The sequence below is a fragment of the Anser brachyrhynchus genome, assembly GCF_964034855.1.
Source record: "Anser brachyrhynchus genome assembly, chromosome: 10".
NCBI classification, from domain to species: Eukaryota; Metazoa; Chordata; class Aves; order Anseriformes; family Anatidae; genus Anser; species Anser brachyrhynchus.
Window position 1 is genome coordinate 3,679,891 of NC_137705.1, and position 23,342 is coordinate 3,703,232.

The 23,342-nt window shown below is 42.5% G+C and overlaps 1 protein-coding gene and 1 long non-coding RNA gene across 4 annotated transcripts in view; one reads left to right on the top strand and one right to left on the bottom strand.

Moving 5' to 3' along the window:
* Positions 1-9,861, top strand: part of CNTN3 (contactin 3) — a 100,260-nt gene extending 90,399 nt beyond the window's left edge. For all 3 annotated transcript variants that reach the window (XM_080606975.1, XM_080606976.1, XM_080606977.1), the window contains exons 15-21: positions 386-456; positions 1,324-1,558; positions 1,706-1,821; positions 2,495-2,681; positions 5,158-5,270; positions 7,062-7,230; positions 7,798-9,861. In XM_080606975.1, coding sequence (XP_080463101.1) covers positions 386-456; positions 1,324-1,558; positions 1,706-1,821; positions 2,495-2,681; positions 5,158-5,270; positions 7,062-7,230; positions 7,798-7,898 — 992 coding nt within the window. In that variant the 3' untranslated portion in view covers positions 7,899-9,861. The remainder of the gene's footprint in view (positions 1-385; positions 457-1,323; positions 1,559-1,705; positions 1,822-2,494; positions 2,682-5,157; positions 5,271-7,061; positions 7,231-7,797) is intronic.
* Positions 1,360-23,342, bottom strand: part of LOC308200753 — a 149,095-nt gene continuing 127,112 nt past the window's right edge. Inside the window, exons 4-16 of the long non-coding RNA XR_013955779.1 lie at positions 20,898-20,995; positions 18,652-18,860; positions 17,046-17,252; positions 14,476-14,577; positions 13,291-13,412; positions 12,295-12,566; positions 11,329-11,439; positions 10,846-10,902; positions 7,780-8,437; positions 6,359-6,582; positions 4,491-4,623; positions 1,666-1,784; positions 1,360-1,496 (exon numbers count right to left, since the gene is read on the bottom strand). This is a non-coding gene — a long non-coding RNA (uncharacterized lncRNA). The remainder of the gene's footprint in view (positions 1,497-1,665; positions 1,785-4,490; positions 4,624-6,358; positions 6,583-7,779; positions 8,438-10,845; positions 10,903-11,328; positions 11,440-12,294; positions 12,567-13,290; positions 13,413-14,475; positions 14,578-17,045; positions 17,253-18,651; positions 18,861-20,897; positions 20,996-23,342) is intronic.

The window sequence follows — 23,342 nt, forward strand, 5'->3', positions numbered from 1 at the left end:
ATAAGCATGTAGCTCAGAACACATCAATTAAAACCCCCAGTGGTATTTGGAATAAGGCCATTGCCTGATACATCTGCATGAGTTAACCCTGTTGAAAACCTGAAGTATGCCACTGGCTTTTAGAAGTTCATAAACATTACAGCAGATACGGCATTTAATATGTGAGGTTCTACAAATGCTGAGAAAAATACCTGTCTGCCCCAAGGAGCTGACTGAAGGAGCTGGGCCTTTCCAGGACTGCTCAAGCTGGTTCAAAAGCACTAGCCTTGATTTGCAAAAGAAATAGGAAAAGCTCTGGGTTAGCTTCAAAGAATGAGGTTAACATTATATGATGTCACCTCGTCTATCTATACTGCACAGACAGCTGTACGTTTCTTTTTCACAGTTCCTGATATTCCCCCATCTGAAGTCAGTGGGGGTGGCGGCAGCAGGTCTGAACTGGTCATAACATGGGATGTAAGTTTTCTGGCAAGCAATTTTCTTCACAGAATGGTTGTTTTCATTCAAACTGTTCTTACAAGATGAGTTTTTGTGGCTGCAGCAGCTTCTCATCTAGGATGTATATGTGCATGGTAACATTCTGCTATGTGAGCTATGCACGTTTGCCTTCCCTCCTTTGCTTGCTACTGTGCTAGACTGCGATCAGTAAGAAATTTAGTTTGTCTAAGGTGATTGCTTCTGTTCTCAAACAATTGTTGGGCTGGGAAAGGGGTGTTGCTCAAAGGTGGAGCCAAAGCATTGTGCTGGTCAGTGCAACTTTACAGTCTGTACTTTGTTACCATTAACTGTGAATGCATGTGCTAACCCATACAAAGAATCAGATACTACTTTAAGTTATGTATCCCATTTCTAATGAGTTAAAAAATGTTAGCATACTATTACGTACTAATATTGATGACTCCTTGTGGTTACTTAATCATAATCACATTGGCGGAAGGTATGAGCCACTGTACAAAGGTAGTATTGGATTCTCCGACAATTGACTAAGCAATTAATATTTTTGAACTATGAATTTTGACTAGAAATTGAAAACAAGTGTTTACTGAATGGTGCCTTAAAACTAAGCACTTAGTGGAAAACAAGGAGTATACCTGAGAACTATGAACTTCTCTTGAAGGGCAAGCCTTAAAATAGGTTCAAAAGAAAGCATTTCACTCTACCGTACCGGAGTCAATTTGTTGATGGAATGATCCCAGATGTAGTACCAGAACCTGTTTACAACCTTGTGCATTAGCATGGTGGCGCTTTCCTCCTGCAAAGCTTTTCCAGCGCTGTATGTAATGTCACAGACCAGACTTCTGTCACTGTTTTCTTTTCTCACAGCCCATCCCTGAGGAGTTACAAAATGGAGAAGGATTTGGATATGTTGTCGCTTTCCGTCCCTTTGGCACCACAACATGGATACAGACGGTAGTCACCTCTCCTGACACACCCAGATACGTCTTTAGGAACGAAAGCATCTTGCCCTTTTCACCGTATGAAGTCAAAGTTGGAGTCTATAATAACAAAGGAGAAGGGCCATTTAGTTCAGTAACCACAGTTTTTTCAGCTGAAGAAGGTATGTGGTTCTCTCTAGCTATTTAACAAGCTACGTTTCATCAGAGAACATAGCAACAATTGATACAACTAAGATTAACTGGAATATAAACATATTTGCACCATTACCAATGTTGCTGATCTCTCGTGTTTTGATTTCCCATTACAGAGCCTACCGTAGCCCCTTCTGGCGTATCAGCGACTAGCCTGTCCTCCTCAGCCATCGAAGTCTCCTGGACAGCCATTCCCTGGAAGATGAGTAGTGGAAGGCTACTGGGTTATGAGGTAAATTCATTTAAAATACATTAAGTCCTGAGTTCAGCCCAATCACTATTGAGAAATCAAGATTCTGTTAAAAAAAAAAAAAGTTTTTTTTTCATAAAAGCAATTGAAAATCAAAGCAAACAGCTACTTGTTTAGAGTATTAGACTCTAGTAATGCCTAATTTACAGAAGATTACCACCTGTCTTGCTGTCTCTCTGCCCCCACCTTCACCCAGAAAAAGGATGTTTTCTTCTAAGCATCTTAGAAAATGAATGTGGAATGAAATTGTTTTGCTTTCTATGATGAGTCATGTGTTTAACAGTATTTTCAAACTGACATATTTTTTGAGAATTGCATTTATTTTCGTAGAAACTATTTTGTAAGATACATTTTTTTGAGTTTAGTTTGTTTATTTCTAGATGAAGTAATGATTTTCCTCTGGTTGTCATTTTTTAATTCAAGCAACATTTAATATTTCAGTTTCTTTTTTTCTACAGTCAGAAGAGCAGCAAGCGTGAAAGGCAGATGGATAAGAAGAATTTTGTTTACATAGTTCACATATTTTTGAAACTTAAGTTTTTCTACCTTTTTCAGCTGAGAAAAAAAAATGCACCTAAAGGAGTCAAATGCAATACTGTGGGTAAACGCTCCATTCCATTCAACGTATTAAGTAGTTTTGTTTTATATCTACTAGGTTAGATACTGGAATAATGGCGGAAAAGAAGAATCTTCAAACAGAGTGAAAGCTGCAGGGAATGAGACATCAATAAGAATAACAGGTTTGAAGAGCAACTTGGCATACTACACAGCTGTCCGTGCTTATAACAGTGCTGGAGCGGGTCCCTTTAGTGCCACAGTGAATGCTACCACAAAAAAGACACGTAAGTGTATCAAATGTATGATGGGGAGAGGCATAATGGGATGTTAGCATTTGCAGGCAAATGAAAAATAGACACATTAGTGGGAATCACGGTACGCATAAATGACCTACATTTTCATACAGACCAGAAGAGTTACACAAGTAAGTCAAGCTTAGATCTTCTGTTTTCTAACCTCTGCTACTTTAGCACAATAGTAAGTAAAACTCAGCTATGCCAGTAGAGCTGAAATAAGACGCATCCCTTTTTTGTATAAAACCTTTATATTCTTCTAGTGGCTGGAAGAATTTAATAAAAAAAAAAAAAAAAGTGGGAAGAATAAACAGTGACTTGTTGAATTTTTCAGGGTTTTATAACATATTTATAAATTCTCTAGGGCATGACTTATGCAGCGTAATGATCCTCGTACAATTAATGCAAAACAACCATTCACATCCATTGTTTCCCCTTTAAGAAGTTACACAAGAGGCCACTTTCCTATTAAAAAGGAGAAATGAAGCTGGAGAACAGATTGTCAAAGTCTGCAATAATTTTTCTACAAATGAAATGTGTTTGGTATGCTCTTGCATTGTAATACAACTCAAAATCAGGGTCATCAACCTTGACGTATTTCTTCCAGATTCACAAGAATGTACAATTAAATCTGTATGAAAGGTCAAATTCCCTGGTATACTTACTAATGTCTTTCTACTGAAAGTAGTTGTATCATCAATATTATGAAATAATACATTCATAATAATAATTTTAGATGTAGAAATAAGTGTCATTGTCTATCACCAATGACAAAAACAACTGAGATTAACTGGAAGATCTGCCTGAGTTTATAAGGTAAGATGTTACAATTATTTAATATTTAGGTCTTACAATACAACAAAATCTTCTGCCATTGCAACATAATGTTCTGCCCATCAGCTGTAATTAAGAGAAATATTAGTGTGGGTGACTAACTTTAAGCATCTGAGGAGTGTTACGGAAATCCATGTCACTATTTTCATACTTAGTACTGGATGTGTAATTACAATAGTTACAATAATAGTTTGGTATTATTACAAATTAAGTTCTGTTCTGAACACCAAAGATTATTGGAGATTTGGGTAGGTGAAGCGAATTGGAGCCTTTTGAATCACTCTTATAAGTCAAGTCAAGTGGTAGAGGATTACAGTTTTTATATATAATTACTCTTCTTTTTTTCAGATGACATTAATATTTAGTTTTGGATTTAAGAGTGTGACTCATTTCTTCTCAAATCCAGCATTAATATCTGAGTGTGTAAACTATTTATAAATGCTATAGTACTCAAATCTCAGGAGTAAAACAATTTCCTCTTAAATTTACACAAATTGGCTATTAGTGCATCAGATTGAATCCTATTTAGTATTTAGAATGAGGCAAATTCTGCAGGGAAAAAAAAATAATCTTTGAACAATTGTTTGACTTTAATTCTTGTAAGTTTTGGTCGTACGTTTTGTGTCCATGTAGTGCTAAACTGGATAATCAGGTGGGTTTTTTATCTGATGGCTAATGGAGCTATCTGTGCAAAAGAGTTTAAAAATGAAGGGAAGAACTAAAAACACAAGCATGAGCGCGTGCTTGTAAAACTATTTAAAACCACTGTTAGTTTTTAATACTGGATGTCTTTAGCATCAAAGCTTAGAGCAGTCCACCTAAGCAGCAGTTGCCTCCACTAGGTGACAGCAACAGTAAATTGTTTTCCTTAACACATTTAGAAAAGATTTTAATAGTTGAGTGGTTCACTGCATGACCCATTTTCTGGGAAGTCAACTTGAGGCATCTGAAGAGGTTTGTACTTACCTTCACCTTTCATGACAGCTTGGCAGTTTCAAGATGTATTGAAGTGTACAGCCAAAACCATGCTACTCCTGGGTTGTTAATGATCAACAAAAACAAGAAGTTGCTTGGCCCACTATTGTTCCAACTGGAATTACTGAAATGGTACAGACTGCATTTCAAAATCATGTCTCAAGTTAACAAAAAAAAAAAAAAGCTGTCACATATTTATACATTACAAACATGTTAAAGGAAATCAGCATAGTATATAGGTTAGTATATTCACTAAGACTAAATTTGCCTAACAATTTATTGTGAAGTATTTGCTTATTCTTGAAAACATACTAAAAATGGATATTGTCTGTTATCATCATTGGTCTCATTAGAGTATGTTCTAATTGATCACACGTGTCTTAAGACACATGCTTTTGTTTGACAATATTTAATGAAAGACCATCAACAGATAATACAACTTCAGAAATAACATTTATGTGCCATTCTGTTTCTCATTCCTTCTGCTTTTTCAATTTAGTCTCTGAACCATAAAGTGTACAAATGACGAGGCTGTATTTGAGTTGCTTTTACATCCGACATGTAATGACAGCCAATTACCTGAGCTATTATTTCCTACTGTAGAATAAATCACTAATGCCAATTAAATTAAAGTCATGCTTTTATTATGTATTTAAAGCACCCAGTCAACCGCCAGGAAATATCGTGTGGAATGTTACTGACTCCAGAGTAATCCTCAACTGGGAAGAAGTAAGAGCCATGGAGAACGAGTCTGAGGTGACTGGGTATAAGGTACGCAAAAAACCACCAACAGAGTATCTGAAAGCAATCCACACTTCTTTATCTTGTCTGTTTGCAAGGCAGTAGGTTTAAAAGATGGATATTTCAATACTGTCTCCTTTTTCTAGATTTTAATCATATTCTAACGTTGTCTCACAAACCATAGGCCTTTTACCATTAATGGTACATTAATGCTTTCTATTGCTGACCAACTAGAATTATTAGTACCACATATCAAACTGATGTACTTCTCATATTATTAAACCTTTTTCTTCTTACCTACAGTGAGACATGCTCATTGTCTTTACAGAAACTATATCACCACATTTATTCCAAAGCTGATCAGTGCATAAATCTACAAGTATTTAAATATGACATGTATCTTAAGTATACTTACGAGAATTGCTGAGGATGTTCTTGATGATCAGTGTAGAGCTGTATCCCACATGATACATACCTGTATAAAAGATTTATTTGAAGATCTGACTATTCAGTGTTCTCAGTTTTATTGGCAAGAAATACATGTTTAAAGCTTACCTAGCTTTAGCTAGCACAGAAGGTAGCTGAACTAAGTTGCAAACTGCATCCTCTGTCTCCCAAAGCACTTTCAGGTCTCCCCATTGAAAGCATTGCTAAGTATGTAACAATAAGCTGAATTTTGATAATGCTGGTTAATTTTACCCAAGTAAAGCATTTAGGGGTGTCATTTTTATCCCCCAAAGCAAGGGCTCTGCAGTTACCAGAAAGCTGGTTTGTCAAGCAGAGAACATCCAACAAATGACCTTGAAAGCACAAGAGCAGCCGTAGCGCAGGCGTTGTGCAAGCCAGCCATATGGTTGTGTCCCTCAGAGCTTTTCTCAGCAAAGCACGACATTAGGGAGCATGTCCCAAGGGTGGCAGCATGTAGCACGGAGCTGGGAAGGTTCTGAGAAACTGCTGTAATTTAGATGAATACTAGGTTTGGTGGCAGGTCATCATGTATATAATATAATTCCATGGCTTTGCATTTTTTTGCTGTCCACTACTACTGCCATTATTTTGGGAGAGTTTGGATTGCTTTTTTTGAGTTTTTCACTGCAGTGAGAAACTCCCAGGCTTACCTGATTGTCAATTTTGCGAAGCTCTGCCAGGGAAATGTGCTGGATACATATATTCTTTGGAATATAATTCCGCTGGATCACATCCTTGTCCTTAGGCGGGCCAACGGCACTAGGGGTTCTTTGGGCTCATCAGGCGTACGGACCAGCAGAGAGGCTGTTGTTGCTCTTAAATCCCTCGTCTGATCATACTTGAGTAGAGAGGACTTGACCTTTAGATGTAGCTCCTGTTGTTTGAGACATAGCACATTGTATGAAGTTAAGTTTCTTGGCAATAATTAATCAGTGCTTGCAGAACATCTTCCAACATGGTCTGTAATTTTCACATTCTGACTTATCTCCTTGCTCATACTTTGTGTTGGCTTAAGTAGTTGATCTAGATAATGACTGATTCCAAATGGTGGAGTAATTTATAGAACAATACATTATTAAGATACTCAACAGAACATATTATTCATTATCATTATACATTGTGCCATTTTAGATTAAAGTTGGAATAAAAGACATTGTTTCATGTTACCTTCTTTCACTACTTCTCTAGATACTGAATGCAAAACTGCTCTGTAATATTTGCCAAAAATTAGATCTTTTTTAAAGACCTAAATCCTTGTTTTCAAGAATCATTAATAAAAATTGCATGGCAGGTCCTACTGGAAGAAACAACCCACTACAGCTCTGCAAAAGGTGGTGTTTGCTTTTGTTGCAGGTTTTGTACAGGACAAGCAGTCAGACCAATATGAACGTTCTGAACACAGACAAGACAACAGCTGAAATTCTGCTCCAGCTTGATGACGATTACATTATAGAAGTAAAAGCAACAACTGATGGTGGAGATGGCACTAGCAGCGATCAGATCCTGATTCCCAGACTAGCAAGTATGTTGAAGATGAATCACTTTTGTTTTGTCACGTGCTTTTGTCCTCAACAAATATCAGAACCTGCTTTATACCAGCCACAGTACAAAGAGACTGCCTCTGCCTTAGCGTAGCGAAGCATTACTAAATTTGCAGCTGACACTAAGCAGTTGTCACAGCTTATCTTTATAGGAATTGAGTCCGTATTGATAGGAGAAAAAAATTAAAGCCTGTATGTTGTATGATAATAAGGTAATAAAAAGAAAAGCAATTAACAATCTTCATGCCCTTATGCATGACAAACTTCATTCTATTGAATTGGTAAATTACCATGTAAATTGGTATTAAAAAACACTTTTAAAAAAAAAATTTCTCTTTTTTTATAATTATCTGGAAAGTAAAGACTATTCATATAGTTTCAGCATCTTGCAATGCATTTTTATAGCTTAAAATATTTTTCTAAATTTTCATTGCTTATCAAAAATATAAATTTAAAGTATTTTTTGTTTAGAATCTAATAAGAGTAATAATTTCACACAGCAGATACTCATGCTTTCATTTAATCCTTACCTTTTTCATTTGTCACAGGTATGGATGCAAGAGGTTCTGGTCCACCAGTCTTGAATACATTCAGTCTATCCAGCTTCTTACCGACAATATTTTACTTGACTCTTAATTCAGTGTTGTGATGATGCATTTTCATTTGCTGGGGAAAAAAAAAAAAAAAAGGAATCAGTTACTACAGAAAAGTGCTTTTTTTAAAAAAAATGCAGTGGTTAATGCATGTTTTTCTTCTGACGTGTTTTTAAATTCTTTATATTTCACTGTAGGTTGAAGTAAAAATATCATGTAAAGTTTAGCAAATCCTTTAAAAAGGAATCTAAAATGCCTTAATACTTGAACCAAAGGAGTTTACATATTACATACTTCAGATACAATGTAAAAGAGAGGGTGAAAGCAATGGCACTGTGATCAGCTACAAGGAAGAGCTTAGCTCTATGAGAAATTCCATTTTTGCAATGACAATGAATTGTTTTGAGTGTGTTCTGTATTGTTATGATAACATCATTGTACATATGAAAGATGAGATCAGAGACATACCTTCAATCAGAATAGAAAACATCAACCAACCAGCAGTTCTTAAGACAGTGTCGTAATCCAGGAGATTTGGATCCGTTTGCTTGCTGCCCTTTACACAAGTTATTCTAAATCTAGCACGAAATCAAAGCTAAAAGGTAGAGAAAAGTCACAGTATGAATGTTAGTTTTGCACAGTCCATGTTGGGGTGTCCAAGAGGCAGGGCTTCCACTACTACTCATAAGAAATTATCTCACAGCCATGTTTCAAAGAAGGCTCTCTGTTTTATCACAGTGCACGTTTATGTATCCTTCAAGCACCTGACTCTCCTCTCAATCAATAGACTTCTAAGGTAATTTCCTTACATCTCTCCCTTACATTTTGTAACCAGGTTCTTTATTCATAACCAAGTTCTCCCACCTTCAGGATTGTTCTAATTGCCCTTCTCTGAACGCCTGTCATTGTGTTTTGCTAACAGAAGTGCCCATTTCTAAGCATTACTGAAATGCAGTTGCACCATGGCCTTACCAAAAGGGACTATTACCACCTCCCTACCTTGTGATGTGGTGCTTCCCAATATGCAGCCCAAAATTATCTTGCTCTTTTGTCTACCACACTGCAACGTGAACTCATCCTTAGTTCAGTGTTTGCTGTTACATTCACAACTCTCCTTCCAGCTGCTCTTTAACCAGTTCAAAGTATTTCACTTGGTCTGGCACTGTAATGCACCCATTACTATCATGTAATTCCAGTAATTTTATGGCAATAGTATAGTTTATAATACAAAAAAATACACAAAGACACTTCAAGCTTGATATTACAGAGAAATCTATGCTTTCTTTCATAGCAATATATTAAAGATACATTAAACCTGGTACATTGGACTTTCACAGTTGTGAATTTAGACCAAGTCAGCCTTCTAGACACCTTTTAAAGAGCTACCCCACATCCATGGTAGAGCAAGTGTTCACGTGACATAAAGCATATCCTTTTAAAGAGCTTCATTTTTAATCTCACAGTATTATTACAACACACAGAAATATAAAGAGAGAGAACCAGGATTAATGAACCCATGATAGCACTGTAGAAATACCTTGATATGCACTCAAATAGCAAATTACATTATTAGTATCACGTCCATATGAAACTATGTGCTAACTGTTGAGGTAAGCAAGATCTGTATATACTGTACATACGTGGTGATAAATGGCTAGTTGCTTTTCAATGTGGCTAACCAATGATGTTTTCAGACACTTGCAAATGGGGGGAGGGGGGAAAAATGGCAAGGAGATGTTACTAGTAAGTATATAGTTATGTTTCATGCAACAAAGGGTGAATCTTTCTATTCTTGTTTCACAAAATTCTAGTTCACGTTCCTGTGTTGCCATTTTCATGCTATTACGTTGTATTATTTAATTTCTAGTTATATATCTCCATGAGATATGTACCAAGTACTTTGTTTCATATTGAAAAGTTTGAAATTTATCCTTAAACTTCCAGTCGTGTGTGTATCCTATGGTTATCTGTATGCATTTTTTTCTATTATTCTAATAAAATATTTATTACATTGAGGGATACAAGGCTATTTCTAAGTATTACTGCCTGTCCGTATTACGTATTCATACACGTGGGGATTTACCACAACTAAAGTCCTCAGCCTGCACTCTTCGTATTCCTGCTAACTGGCCCTTCCTGGCAGGACAGGAGTGGTTTCCCTTGCGGTAGCTCTGCTGCCATAAAACTAAAATCCTAACCTATACCCAGGCCTATGTCCCCATCTCTCCCTGGAGGAGTCATGCCCAGAGGCAGGGACGCGAGGTCCAGCTCCAGGTGCTGAGCTCCCTCTGCCCATAGGTTTGCAGCACGGCAGACAAAAAGCCGCCTCGCCTTCCCTGGCTTGCTTTCCCATCTATTTGATTAGGCTGTTTCCTCTTCTCTGAGATGAAATAAAATGTAATTATATTAAAGAAGAGTTGGTTCTTTTTAGTAATTTATGTTGTATATCACTATTTATCATTAAATTCCATGGCCTGTTTTCCCCTGCAAATTGCCTATTCCTCACGTACTGCAGTTTCCCATAAAGCTGGTGACTTTCTAGCACTAAAACCTGCTCCGTGGAAACATGGGCAGAACAGAAACCATATTTTAAGTTTTCAGAGCATGGAATACATGGCTTCAACCTAGCCTACATAACGGGGAGCTGATCCAAATGCTGCAGTAAGGGCTAATAATAATCCCAATGTGTTTCTAAGTGTATGTGCAAGAGGCAAGACTAAAGCCCTTTTCCTTGAATAAAGCAGGTTCTTTATCAGACGACTGTAGCTGGACATGTGCCTTGCTCCCTATTTCACCCCATATTTAGATTAGTCTTCCTATAAACTGACCTCTGTTTGTTCCTAAGCTCATTCCAGTTCAGTTAATGTTTATTTGCTATAATAAGACTGACTTACTTAATACTCCGGGGAGAGTTGGAAAAAAAATACGTTACTACTAGGAAAGTATTGGAGGAAAACATGAAGAGTCATCAAAGGATACTGTGAGTTCCCAAAGCCTGCTTACCTTTTGCAGGCTTTTCCGGAGCAGTTTCTGTCGCTAAACAAGTTTAGGAATTCAGTCCTGAAAAAAAAAGAAAAAAGAAAAATGTAGCTGTATTCCTCCAAGCTGCTTAATAACGCTCAAAACTAACAAACAGCAAAGCCAAAAGCTGGCATGAGGCAGAGGGGGAGAAGGGGCTGAGAGGAGGAGGCTGCCCTTGGAAGGACAAGCCTGGCCTTCCCCTGGGTTCCTGCGACACCTACGTTTGGAAGCAGGGATGTGGGGATGCTGCAAGGGTGCTGAGCACCCGCAGCGCCATCACCACAGCACGCTCAGCGTCACTGCAGGAGCGCCACCAGCCCCATACGTGCACGCGAGGCAGGCTGGAACCACCCCCAGCTGGAAGCCCTTTCTGGAGGTGGTGTGAGCCCTGCAGTTTGGGATGTGGAGGTCTGGCACGTGAGGGGTTTGGGGGATTGTTTTAGGCATGGGTTTAAAGTTACTCACCCTACTATTCCCCCAAGACTTGCTTTCTAAACAGTTCCTTGTACCATCCAACTTTTTTTTTCCTTTTTTCTTGGCACACATTTATACGAGGGGAACTGATGTCTCCTGTGACTGAAATACGAATTTCTCTAAGAATTAAAAAAGCCTTTTTCTTTGGACAGTTTACTCCACCAGATATGTTGTAAAAAGGCAGAATCCCTTCTGAATACAAAATGAGTTAAAAACTAATATCACTTTAGCCCTAAGAAATATTGGAGATCTCCATTTTCTACTTAATTTGCCTTTCACCGGTGGATTGCAGACGTGGGCAGTGCCTGTCAGGTTATATATGTTATATCTTAATAACAGGCAATAAAGCAAGCTGTCCTGCATGAGGGAATGCATTAATCTGACATCTTTCTGTCTGAAATAAATAACAATGGAATATTGTGAAAATAAAAAGAGTTTGTAAACAGCCACTCTCTCTCTTAGGAAAAACAACCTCCTTGATTGTTTTATGCTAATGCTTTGAACTACTGGAAAGCAATAAAAAAGGATATGTTTAGCAGAGATATAACTGAGTGTACATTATTGTTCTTTTATCAAGCCTGTTTGATAAAAAGCGACACTACTTTTCTTTAAATCTGATGCATGTATAGTACACGCTACAAAATGGGGGGAGGAAAAAAAAGACAGTATGACACTTGCTATATCTCTAGCTATCAGTTTTAACCTCTTAGAAAAGAGCTTTTGTGTGAAGACCTCTCATATTTGCCTTCCTGGCACGCACGCAGCTTGGGTTTCACTGGGAAGCAGGATGTACAGCCTAAAAGAAGGAACGGGCATTTGTCTTCTTCCAACCTTAAACCTTTTTCAGCAGCCTCAGCCGGCAGAGAAGGGAAGCTGCCTGCACCCAGCTGAGCCCTGAGCCTGCCCCCATCCCCTATGGGAGCTGTACCTCCCCCAGAGGTGCTGTTAGTGTCTCACCTTCGGCGTGGAGGTGCTTCCCAAAGCCAGCTGAGGCGTTTGGTGGGGGAAGTCTCGTTACCGTCAGCAGAACCGGTCACTACCACGCCGTCAGGGCACTGGCTGCAGGACGAGGAGATGCAAACAGGGCCTTGGCGTCCTCTCAGGTCACCCTCTGGTCTCCTGGGCAGCCGCCATCCTGCCAGCCCAGCGGGGAGTTGTGTGGGCAGCACGCTGCTTCCAAGGCACAGCCAGCACAGCAGGCATGACCTGCACGGCAGGCAGGTAGTGTCCTGCCTCAGGAGAAATAGATACCGCTAGGAGATACCCTCGCAGCACACAGGTACGTCTGTGTGTACGGTCACTTTCCATAAACACAGACACCTGGAGTCTAAGATAACCCCAGGCAGCCATCGGTTTTGACTCTCGTGTTGTGTTTTCCTTGCTCTGGTGGGGGCTGTGCTGCCTCTGCCTCTGTCCTGCCCTACGCTAGGTGCACCGAGCAGTTCCCTCCCCAGCTCTCTGCTGTTCCTAGGAACAGATGCAAACACCACCTTTCCTCTTAACCTCTTTCTCTTACAGGTCCTCTCCACCAGCTTTAGCTACCAGATACATGCTCTCATTCATCGCCATGCCACAGCGTCTGCCATGGCGCTCGTTATAACTCCAACCACACTCCCCTTTTGGTTTTTAACTCTCTGTTTTGAGGCTTTTCAGTTTGCACATGAGAGCGTTCCAGAGATGCGTGAGGCCTTCATGTGCATCTGTCCTTTGTTTCTTTCCCATCTCCAAGGGTCAAGAAAACTTCATGAACTCATTTGGTAATTAAATTTTGGTACTAAATATCTTCTCTTGAGTTCCCTGCTGATCTTTTTTAGGTCAAGTATCTTTGAAAGTCTCTTTCTTTTTTTTTTAACAGACAAGTACTGGAGATACACCAGTAACTCTGGGCATATGAGCATTATGTAGCATCACTAAGACACTTTCTTGCCAATGTACCTAAGACTACTTTCTTACCCTTTAAGAACATAATTAGTCCCTTGAGGTCTGGACCATGCTTGCTTTCTGTGCTGTGCTCTTCATGCCATCCCGGCGATTAATTCCCCCTCGGATGGCAGAACGTCAAGGCATTGCAAATGCTGAAAAAGGAAGAATCAAAAGCATCCCATTAGGAGCCTATGCAACCTCAAGATGTTCATTAATTCAGCCAATGACAATTTAAAGTCAAAGCGACTCCTGTGACAGGGGAACATCCCAGAACTGTCCGTCAGGAAGGAGCCCCCTTTGAGAGAGCCCGGCTCACTGCTGCCTGCCTCTCGGCTCCGCACTGCTCGCAGGACCAAGAGGAGGGAGGCAGAGCCTCCGGTGCCAGCTGAGGATGCAGACTGCTGGCTGGAGGCAGGGGGTTGCATTCCCTCAGTCAACAGTTTGACCAAGAACCAGTGACCAAACCATTACAAAGCGGTGCCTGTCCGTGAGGTGCGACAGGCACTTCAGGGCATGCACAGGGACTTATTTTTAGGCACTCTGCACCAGCTGCTCTGCAGCCCTTGGTAGAAGCACAGATTCATTTTTGCCATCCCCAAGGAAAGCGCTGTGAATGCTCCCCTGAGACCAGAGCACCTCCGTGTGCTCCCCGTGCCTGCTCATTTAGTGGGAACACCGAGAGCCGGGTGATGCTTTAGGGCCACGTAGCAGGAAAGGTGTTAAGCAGCACTGCTCTCCCCAGTGATTTCATTTTAGGGGATCTTTCCCTTTTATGCTGGCACACGAGCAATGGCCTGTTACATCAGCTCGAGACATAAAAAGAAACAAGGCACAGAAAATAAGGGAAAACCCTCCCTTTCATGCCCTTTATGATACAAACAATAAATCATTTTCCCAGCTGAGGACGTGAAAAGGAGTCTATCAAAAAGGACATATGTTTAGCAAGGATCTCTCTCATTAGTAATCCAAGAAGGGCCATGGTTAAAGCAGACAAATAATTTAATTTTTGTCACAGTTTCTAACGTTGCCACCAAACAGGCAGTCGGAGTTACACTTGTCACAACACTCATTATCTATGTGAGCACCAGAGCTCTCAGCTGATTGAATGAGCTCTGCAGCAAGAGCAGATTATTTCACCAGCTGCATCTGACTGTCATTAGTTTTTGGATACAGGATGTAAATTGACTACAAAGACAGAAAATATGGCTTTCATACCTTTATAGCAGTTTCATGAGAAACATAGAGGAAAACTCTTCTGCAGCAGCCAGAAGCTTCAGCTCATGTACTGAAAACCAGTGTCTTGGGGTTTTGTGTTGCCTTGGAAACATGAAAAATAAAATAATATTTAATTACTTATTTTCAAGCAACCATAGTATCCAGTGCTGGGGGCCAGATCCAAGACTAATGAAACCCTTATCCCAATTTCAGAAGATTTGTCTGATCCGTCCTTCTAAGCAAGGGAAGGGCCAAGGAAGAACAAATCTCAGCCAAGTTTCACTTGTGATTGTGTTTCTAGAAGATTTATCAGAAGTTTTTCACAGGATCCCCACGAACACCCCCCTCAGACAAGAAGAGACCACCATGGCTCCTCCTGTCACTCACGAGGACAGCACCCGCACGTGCCGGGGGCTGTTACTGAGCTCCCAGGATCGACAGCCAGCCTGGGAGCATCGCCCACGCCAGCGGGACGGGAAGGCTTTGGGCAGACGCTCGCAGCAGCTCACAGAGGTTCCTTCTTGCCTTCACATCCACGACTTTATCAACATTGTCATCTGCTTGTCTCTGAAAATATGCGCCCTCTTCCTTCAAAGAGACAGCAGCAGATGGCCTGATAAACATCCATGCAAACACCCAGACACGACCTATGTGCATAAACCCCACATACGCGATTTGTACCGTTCCTGCTCACTGGCACAGAAGCAGGACTCCAGCACCACTTCCAGCTTGCGATGCTACGTGAACGTGCCAATTGCTATTTTTACATCTGGTCCCAAGCTATTTTAAGCAAAAATTTGCTTAAAAAGACACCTCAAGGCAACCTCATCCTTTAGTTAGCCGTTCATTTCTAAACAAGCTGTTACACAGATAATGTTAGGTTTGCTTTCTTTTCTCCAATTTTCCTCAGGAAAATCTCCACGAATCTCTTTTGACTCCTGAAGGTTAAACAGTCTCCAAGAAAACTGGATCAAAGGGAAAAACAACTTTATACTAGAAGCATAGAAGTATTTACATAACAGAAGATAAGCTCAAACTTCACATCTACCATATAGACATGCTTATGAGAAGCGTATAAAAATAGACCATTTTCAATTTGATTGGGGAGGGGATGAGCAAAAGCTTTTTATAGCTAATGTAAGAGAAGAAAGACAAGGCTGGCAATCAGCACAGTTTGCAACGCATCTAATTGAAAAGTTCCAGCGTTTTCAGGATTTCCTGCCTGAAGGAGAAGAATCTCTTGGAGCCATTTTCATGCACAAGAGGAAAAGAGAATAAAGCATCCTGCCGGAGCCTGGGGATAACTCTTCCTCGGAGCAGCAAACCCAGGATTGAGTGGAGCCCTGCTAAACAAGCTGGAGGTTCACATGTCAGACGACAAACCTGCCTGTTGAGTGGGGAATGACTGCCAGAAACAAACGGATGAAGGCAGCACTTGGAAAGCAAGAAGAGAGCTTTATTTCAGCCTCCTCTTCTGTGCTCCCTGTGCTCCTCAGCTGTGACCACAAATTTCGGCAGTAGTCTACTAATAGAACTGATTACAAAAATACAAGTTGATGTAGGGTTGGTCATTGCAGAACTATAACAAAAATGAGGGAAAAGAAACATTTTTTTCACGACATTCCAAGAAACGTCCTCTTTTGGGCCAGCTCTGGTACATTCAGAATACTGGACAGCTCAATACACACATCAACGTTTAGTCTAATGGCTTCATCATCTCTCCTTACAGATGTACTGGAACCAAACCCATAAACGCTTCGATATCAAACACCCACTTCTGCCTGCCCTCAGCAGGAGCAGAGCTATCCATTCCGTGGTTAATTAGCTGTCCTCTATAAAGCAATGGGAAAGGCCATGCTTTAATTTAGACCCATCTGGTAAAAGCTTTCTTGAAAAGATGAGACTTGTGTCATATTTTGGAACTCAGAGCCAGAGGTTGCCCAGCAGAGGCCATCTGTCACAGATAACTGCTCCCAGTCCTCCAGATTATCAATTAGGCCATAATGACTGTTTCCATGAAAAGGTGACTGAAGGGTCAGGAACAGATCCCTCACACTGGCTGACCCATGCCCTAGGAGCCTCGCAGTTGAACCTAAAAAAAGCCCATGTGCTGAGACGAGGGCTGGGACATAGATTCCCAACACACACAAAAAAAATAAAATAAAAAAATAAAAATATTACAGAGAAATATTTCAGCCCACTCAAGGTGCAGAACCCAGGGGTCTTCCTAAAGGCCCTCACTGTCTTTCCTTCCAGAAAATACCAGAATTTGTGGGGTTTTCTGAGTTCAGGTAAGAACCGAGATGCTGCTACATGTGGACACTTTCCTACTTAGCTGGAGGATGCACTAGAAAGTGTTGGACAGGTTCAGTTCCCTCCCCTGGCCCATATTTCTGATTTTCTTTAAGCCCTGTGTATCAGAGCCCTCCACGTCTGGGATGAAAGCCCAACTTCTAGATATGAAGATACCCCAATATCTAGACCTAGGTTGTGCTACCCAGGCTCTGTTACACACAGCCCGTGGCACAGCCACAATCAAAACTTCACGACCTAATTGCCACAAACCTCACCTCCTCGGTTCTTGAAGGAGCCTCAGACCTCAGCAGGCCTCGGATCTGATTTTTTCCTCCTATTCTATGCAGTTTCAATTCATTTCCAAAGTGCTGTCTTCTCTATTCTCTGGTTACAGAGCAGCTGAAGTGCAGTCGCACGAGTCCTGCAGTTACTAAAGTGGCTTCTGTCTCGCTGCTCTTATCTGGGCAGCACAGGGCTGGGACCTGCTTGTAAGGAGAGAAATTGCTTACATAATTTATGATGCCTCTTGTTGTCAAAATAAGCAGACAGGCTTAAAAAATATAAACAGACACTGTTAGGAACAATACACTTAAAATGTTGAATTACACGGTAGCAGCACAGAATGGAAAGACGTGAAATTATAAGAGAATAAAAACGCAAGGTATTAGAGAAATGTCAAACCTTTCCTGTATTTCACCCATCAATAACACATCACACGCTGCTTTAAAGACAGATGTTGATGTCCAGGTAGCCCAAGGGAGATATTTGAAGTGCCAAGCAAACATTATGGCAGTAGTGGACACTGGTGGTGTGTCACATGAGCATGTGTAACCTCCGGGAACAGACTCACCAGACAGCTCCTGTACCCGGGCTTTTCAGGCATTTTCCATTAGCGATATAAATAAAAACATTTGGACATCTGTTTATATGCACGGGACACCTAAGTTGCATGAGCACAGCAACTCATAGGCAGAGAAAAGAGCTGCACAGAAGAACACACCAGAAGGCCCCAGAGCATCACTGCCGGTGGAGGGAAACCTTTGCTCTGCACACCTACGGCAGGGCAGGACCCAAGCTCCCAACTTCAGATCCACTCCCTTACATGGATGAGGAGCGATGCATAAAGTGCATACACAGAAGACTGGCAGGCTGTTTTCTAAACACCTGAGAAGATGCTGAATGCCAAGTTTTGGATGGACATGACACATTTCAGAAATTAAAATACTAGCTTCATTTTTTTAACCATATCAGTTGGATTTCTATCTGTGGGAAACTTTTCCTCGGAGAGGCTCTTTTCATATGAACAGCAGGGCAGGGAGCAGCAACAGCGTGAAAAGAGAGATCTTGAAAAGCAGAGACACTGCAGAAGGCACTGCATTTGCATTTTAAGCTACATCTATTCCCCAAATGCTCAGACACATGAAAGCAAGCCCGGATTTTTATGTAGCACCAGATCTTTCCATTTCAGCCTGAATTTAAAGGTCGTATGTGTTCAGAGCTTTCGCACTTACCCCGAGCAGCCCAGCCCAGCCCTCCCTGGGAGGAGCCGCGGGCCGGGTGCCAGACCTGCCTCGGGGAGCAGAGCCCCACATCCGACCCTGCTCCCAGTGACAGCAGCCCCAGTACAAGGGGATGCTGAATGGGACACGATGCTCTGATATCGCTGCCCTTACCAAGAGCTTCTTGGCACTTGTCAGCGCACTGACAGCTGAATCTTTCCAGCCACTTAACTGTAGTATGAGAGGTAAGCAGCTGAGCGAGCCCCACCGTCCTTTCCACAAAACCCAGTCCCACAGGAAAGTCAAGACATTTAAACTTAATTTTAACCTTCTTCACCTTCAGGAATCAGATTTACTTTAGACTGGGCTGAAAGTTGCCTACCTGCCATGGCAGTTCTGCATGGGCTTTGCGTCGTGCAGCTGGAGGGCAGGCAGGGGTAATGCTGGCAGCAGCCAGGCAGGGCTGCAGGGCAGTGATGCTCAGCTCTGCTTCCCACTCCTCCTCGGCCTCCCACGAGGTGCTCGGAAACGGTCAGGGTTGTCTTCAACACCACTGAACTCCCCAGTACGCCGCTTCCTTCCTTCGGCGGCCTGGAGCAGATGGAAAGGGAGATAAAGAATGAAACTCTGACCCTTGTCAGCTTCCAAACGAGAACCACCGGCGTGGCAGCATGTCTGAGTTTCAGGCACGGGGCAGACCACACGCTGGATTTACTGACACAAACGCTGGTCTCGGTTATTGAATTTCTAGCGCTGAAGGAGCTGGCAGGAAAATGATATGTATGCAGAACGGAGAAGAGGTGAGGGTTTGCTTTTGCCTGTCAATATGTACAGGACTTGAATGACTGTTGGTTTGTTGAGGGTTTGTGATTAAATTGGTAGGGCTTCTGCCTAATTATACTGCCGATATAGATCGGCAATTAAACAGCAGTAAAGCAGCACAAGCCAAGATCTCTGGAGTCACCTGCAGTGCACGGGGGAGCCGGTAGGGAAGGACCCCAACAGGGCAGGCACAAGCCCAAAGGAAACCCTCCAGAGGGCTGCTCCTTCACCTCTGCGGGCTGCTCCTTTGTCTCGCGCAGGCCGGTGAGGAGGAGGAGGCCTCAACTCCTCCGAAGCTGACGTGTGAATCCCAAAGCTGTGAGCGAGAGGGCAGGCAGAGGTGGGGACAGCCCTGGTCCCACACGCTGACACCCACCAGTGACACACACCAGTGCTGCGAGCAGGGGCAAAACCCAAAAAAGCACCCGGGCTGCCCAGCACGACCCCTTCCAAGGTGCCTTCCTCCCCCTCCCTCCTTTTCATGATCTCGCGAGCCAGCTTCTCCCATAGCTGACAGCAGGTGCCTAACCTCCTAGAATATCACTTTCGAGATGGGCTTGACATGCTCAGAAATCCCCGAGGTACTGGCTCAGCGCTTCGTTACGGGGCGGGTTCGGGCCTGGCAGCAGCTGCTGTCAGGTGCACAGCCGGTGTCACCAAGCGAGCAGGCTCGCTTCTCCAACACTCAGCAAGGCAAAAGAGCCACCGGGGGCTCCTGAAGACTCAGGCTGTGGCCCCCTGATTCCCTTGCACGAATGCGTTTATGCTTTGCTCTATTGCCTCCACAAAAGCTGGCGTTTAGGCAGCTGGTGTGCTGAGACCACCACTTACCCTAATGAGGAACGGAGCAGAACTGCTCGGAGTTTGGTGCGGATTTTTTTAGCCGCTTGTTTGTCTGTATCTAGGTAAGTCCCTTGCCTTACACTTGGAGAATATTTTCTGAGAAGGATGGGGTTTCTGCCTGTAAACCTCCTACCTAAAGGCATCTTCCTGCGTTATCCCAGCCCCCCAGGCATCTGTCAGCGATAATATTTGACACTGCGACATCTCCCAGCACCACTGAGCCCTCTCAGCCCCAGAGCACCACGAAATGTGCCACGGGACTGCCTGCAGGAGACCCACTGCACTTCTGCCAACAGCACAGCACCACACTCTGGATCAGACCATGTGCTAAGCAGGAGGGAGGAGAAGGAAAAGAGATTCCCCTTTTCCCTCTCTCCCTCCGATAAATCCACACCTGGCTATTGCACTGGCTTACGGCATCTAATGCTGCCTCGTACCCCGTTGCATTCACTCCTCCTCATCTCTTGGTCTTCGGGCAGGCCGTAGATCTGGTACCAGTCTGGTACTCAGGAAATGCAAAATGCTACTGATGGGCCCAGCTGAACTTCCCCAGCACTCTTCTTTTCTACTATATCCTCTCTCTGCTTGTTACATTAAGTTACCCAGCTTTATTGCTACCTTTAGGGTACAGGGTAGAAGTTATATAAAGTAGCAGCATCCCTGCGTGCAAGTCAAAAATGATTTTATGTACAGCATGAAAACATTTGTAGCTCACAATGGCTGCCTGAAATGGGGTTATATAAAATTGCATCTAGTATCAAAAATTTTGAAATAGAGAAAAAAAATCTGACACCTGTAAAATAGAAATATCGTATATTACTTTTAAACCCATTATTTTATGAGAAATGTGGTCACGTGGTACTTAAATAAGCAACTATCTCAGGATTCAGTGCATCAGCTGAAAAATTTCATGGTCGAGAATGAAAAAAAAAGAAAAAAAAAGGCTTTGGATGAGTTGCTCACCTGTGGCACGCTCAGCAGGGGCCTGCCCAGGCTCTCCAGCACAAGCAGCTCCACGGCTTACAAGAGGCAGCACGAGCGGCACAGTCAGGGCGGATTGCCTTTGGGAAGGGGAGCAAGAAAAAAGAAGGTGAAACACCACAGAGTCAGTATTTGGGGAATAGTGAGGAGTATTACAACAATAAAATTACCATGTTTACCCTCATAGACTACTACAGAACGGATCACTTAATACAAGGGAAACGAAGCTGTCCCACAGGAGCATCTCCTGAGAAGGGGCTTCTCCCTGAACACGGTTACAGGGACTGGGGCCACGGCCCTAAGCTGGCTGCCCCGGGGGTTAAACAAGTTGGATGGCACAAACCGTCCCTAGGGCAGCAGCTTTCACTGCAGAGTACTGCCATAGGGGAGCAGCTTAGAAACGTTTTGCATATGAAAATGCAAAGCAAGCACTTACTGTGTGAGGATTGATGTTCTTACGAACAAGTTATTGACAATATCTAGCTCTTTTAGAGCAAGTTCAAAGCCCACAGATGAAGCCCGGGCCCGTCAAAGAAAGAAGGAGACCACTTTTATAATTAGAATTTTTTATTAATCTCATTGTAGGCTATTAGGCTGAGGGCTCCACACTTGATATCCATGTTTATAATTCAGTTCTTATATAATGGACAATTCCTACATAATGGGCAAAAATGTAAAAAAAAAAAAAAATAAAGTGTAGAGTAGGGATATTTGTGGTTTCTTACTGCGGTTAAAAAAAAAAAAGGTGAGTTCAAAACAGTTTTAAAAATGTCTGTCTCAAAAACAGACACTGAAAAATAAATCAATAATTAGCAAACGTTGGAGTTGCAATACAGAAATTTCTGGCCTAGTACAGATGCAAGGCAACGGTATCAATGGGGAATTCTTGGCCTGAAAACCTAATGCCTTCGTACAGTCAGAAGGTTAGAAAAAAAAAAAAAAAAAAACCACACATATCTATCTCCTTCCCCTTGATCTGCAACAGGCAACAGAAAGCACAGGAGCAGCCAACAAGAAGGGCTGTTCAGCGGCCAACTCCCTCATCCTTTCCTTAAACATACGTAAAGCTGGATGAAGAAAAGACAAAAAGGCAGGCTGATGTGTGCCATGCTTCACACTGCAGACTTAACTCCGTCTCCTGATAGTGCACGCATGCCTGGCTAAATGTAGTAGCGCAAGGGGCTGGAAATTACCAAGCAGGTGTTTAAAAGACATCCGTAAGCAGTTCTGCTGTAGTCTAATTAGTGCTCTAATACATATTACAGTGCAGAGTCATCATTATTTCCTCTTCATTAGCTGCTGATATATAATGCATCTTTTAAAAGTCTTACCAGTTTTCTTTTTTAAAAAATAAAAGAAAACCAGGAGCTTATTTCTCCCATTAACATAACAAAGGCAACAGGAATATGATTAATGCATACCAGCTAAACTATTTGCATTAAATATTAAAAAACAATGCACCAGCTCAGCCTAATGTGCATTTGCAAATTATAAAACACACTTGTCAATATTAACATTTGCACCAAAATGAACTGCCATTTTAGAAAGAAAAGGACAGAAAAATAAACCCTTCACTTCTAGCTGTCTTTTCATAACTGCTGTTCTCTATTCCATTTATTTGGAAAGAGCGAGACCACCAAGTCCGCCAGGACGCCTCAGCGTTACTCGAGGCACGGTCTGACGGGGCAGGCAGGGTACCACAGGACGCGTCTATCTCGCAACCACCCTGCGAGAGCCATCGGTGCGGCTTGCTGAGGCTGGTGGCAGCGCCGTTCCTGCCCGAGCAGGCGGACGGGGACACAGCATTTGCCGAAGCGCTGCCGCTCCTCTCCCCGGCCTTCGCCGGGCGCTCGGTGCCACTGCAGCTGAACTACTCGCAGAGCCCCTGACGCGCGTCCTAAGAGCAACCACAGCGATACAGAAGCACCTTCAGAGCCAGGGTTTGTCAAACGTCGCTGTGCATCCTTCGGAGCACCTCTGTCCACTGGACACCCTTGGTACCTCTCCGCCTTCGTGTATGAAAACTAACAGCTAGCAGAGTGGAGGAGATTCGAGCGCTCCTTTCCTGGAAGTCTGCTGTTACCTCTGATGCCCCAAACTCAACTTAAAGCTGCTCTGCAGTTCTGCTCCCACCTCCTCCGACACAGCAATAGCAGATGCTTCCCAAACCGATCCCTTACGAAATGCAACACCAAGTCTATAACGAGGTTTTACTGCAACAACAACAGATTTCTGTCCTCCCCTGGAGATCTACAGAAATCTGGTCGATTTTCAGAAGAACTCAAGCTTTGGGCCATCTCCTCGCTATGGAAGGAGGCAGCTCATAGTCTTAAGTTTTAAAATCACCACGCAAACACGAGCCAAGAGATGCCAAGGACAGTGCAGGTAAGGCTCAGTGCCCTCGCTTTATAGGCAAGGAGTCAGCAG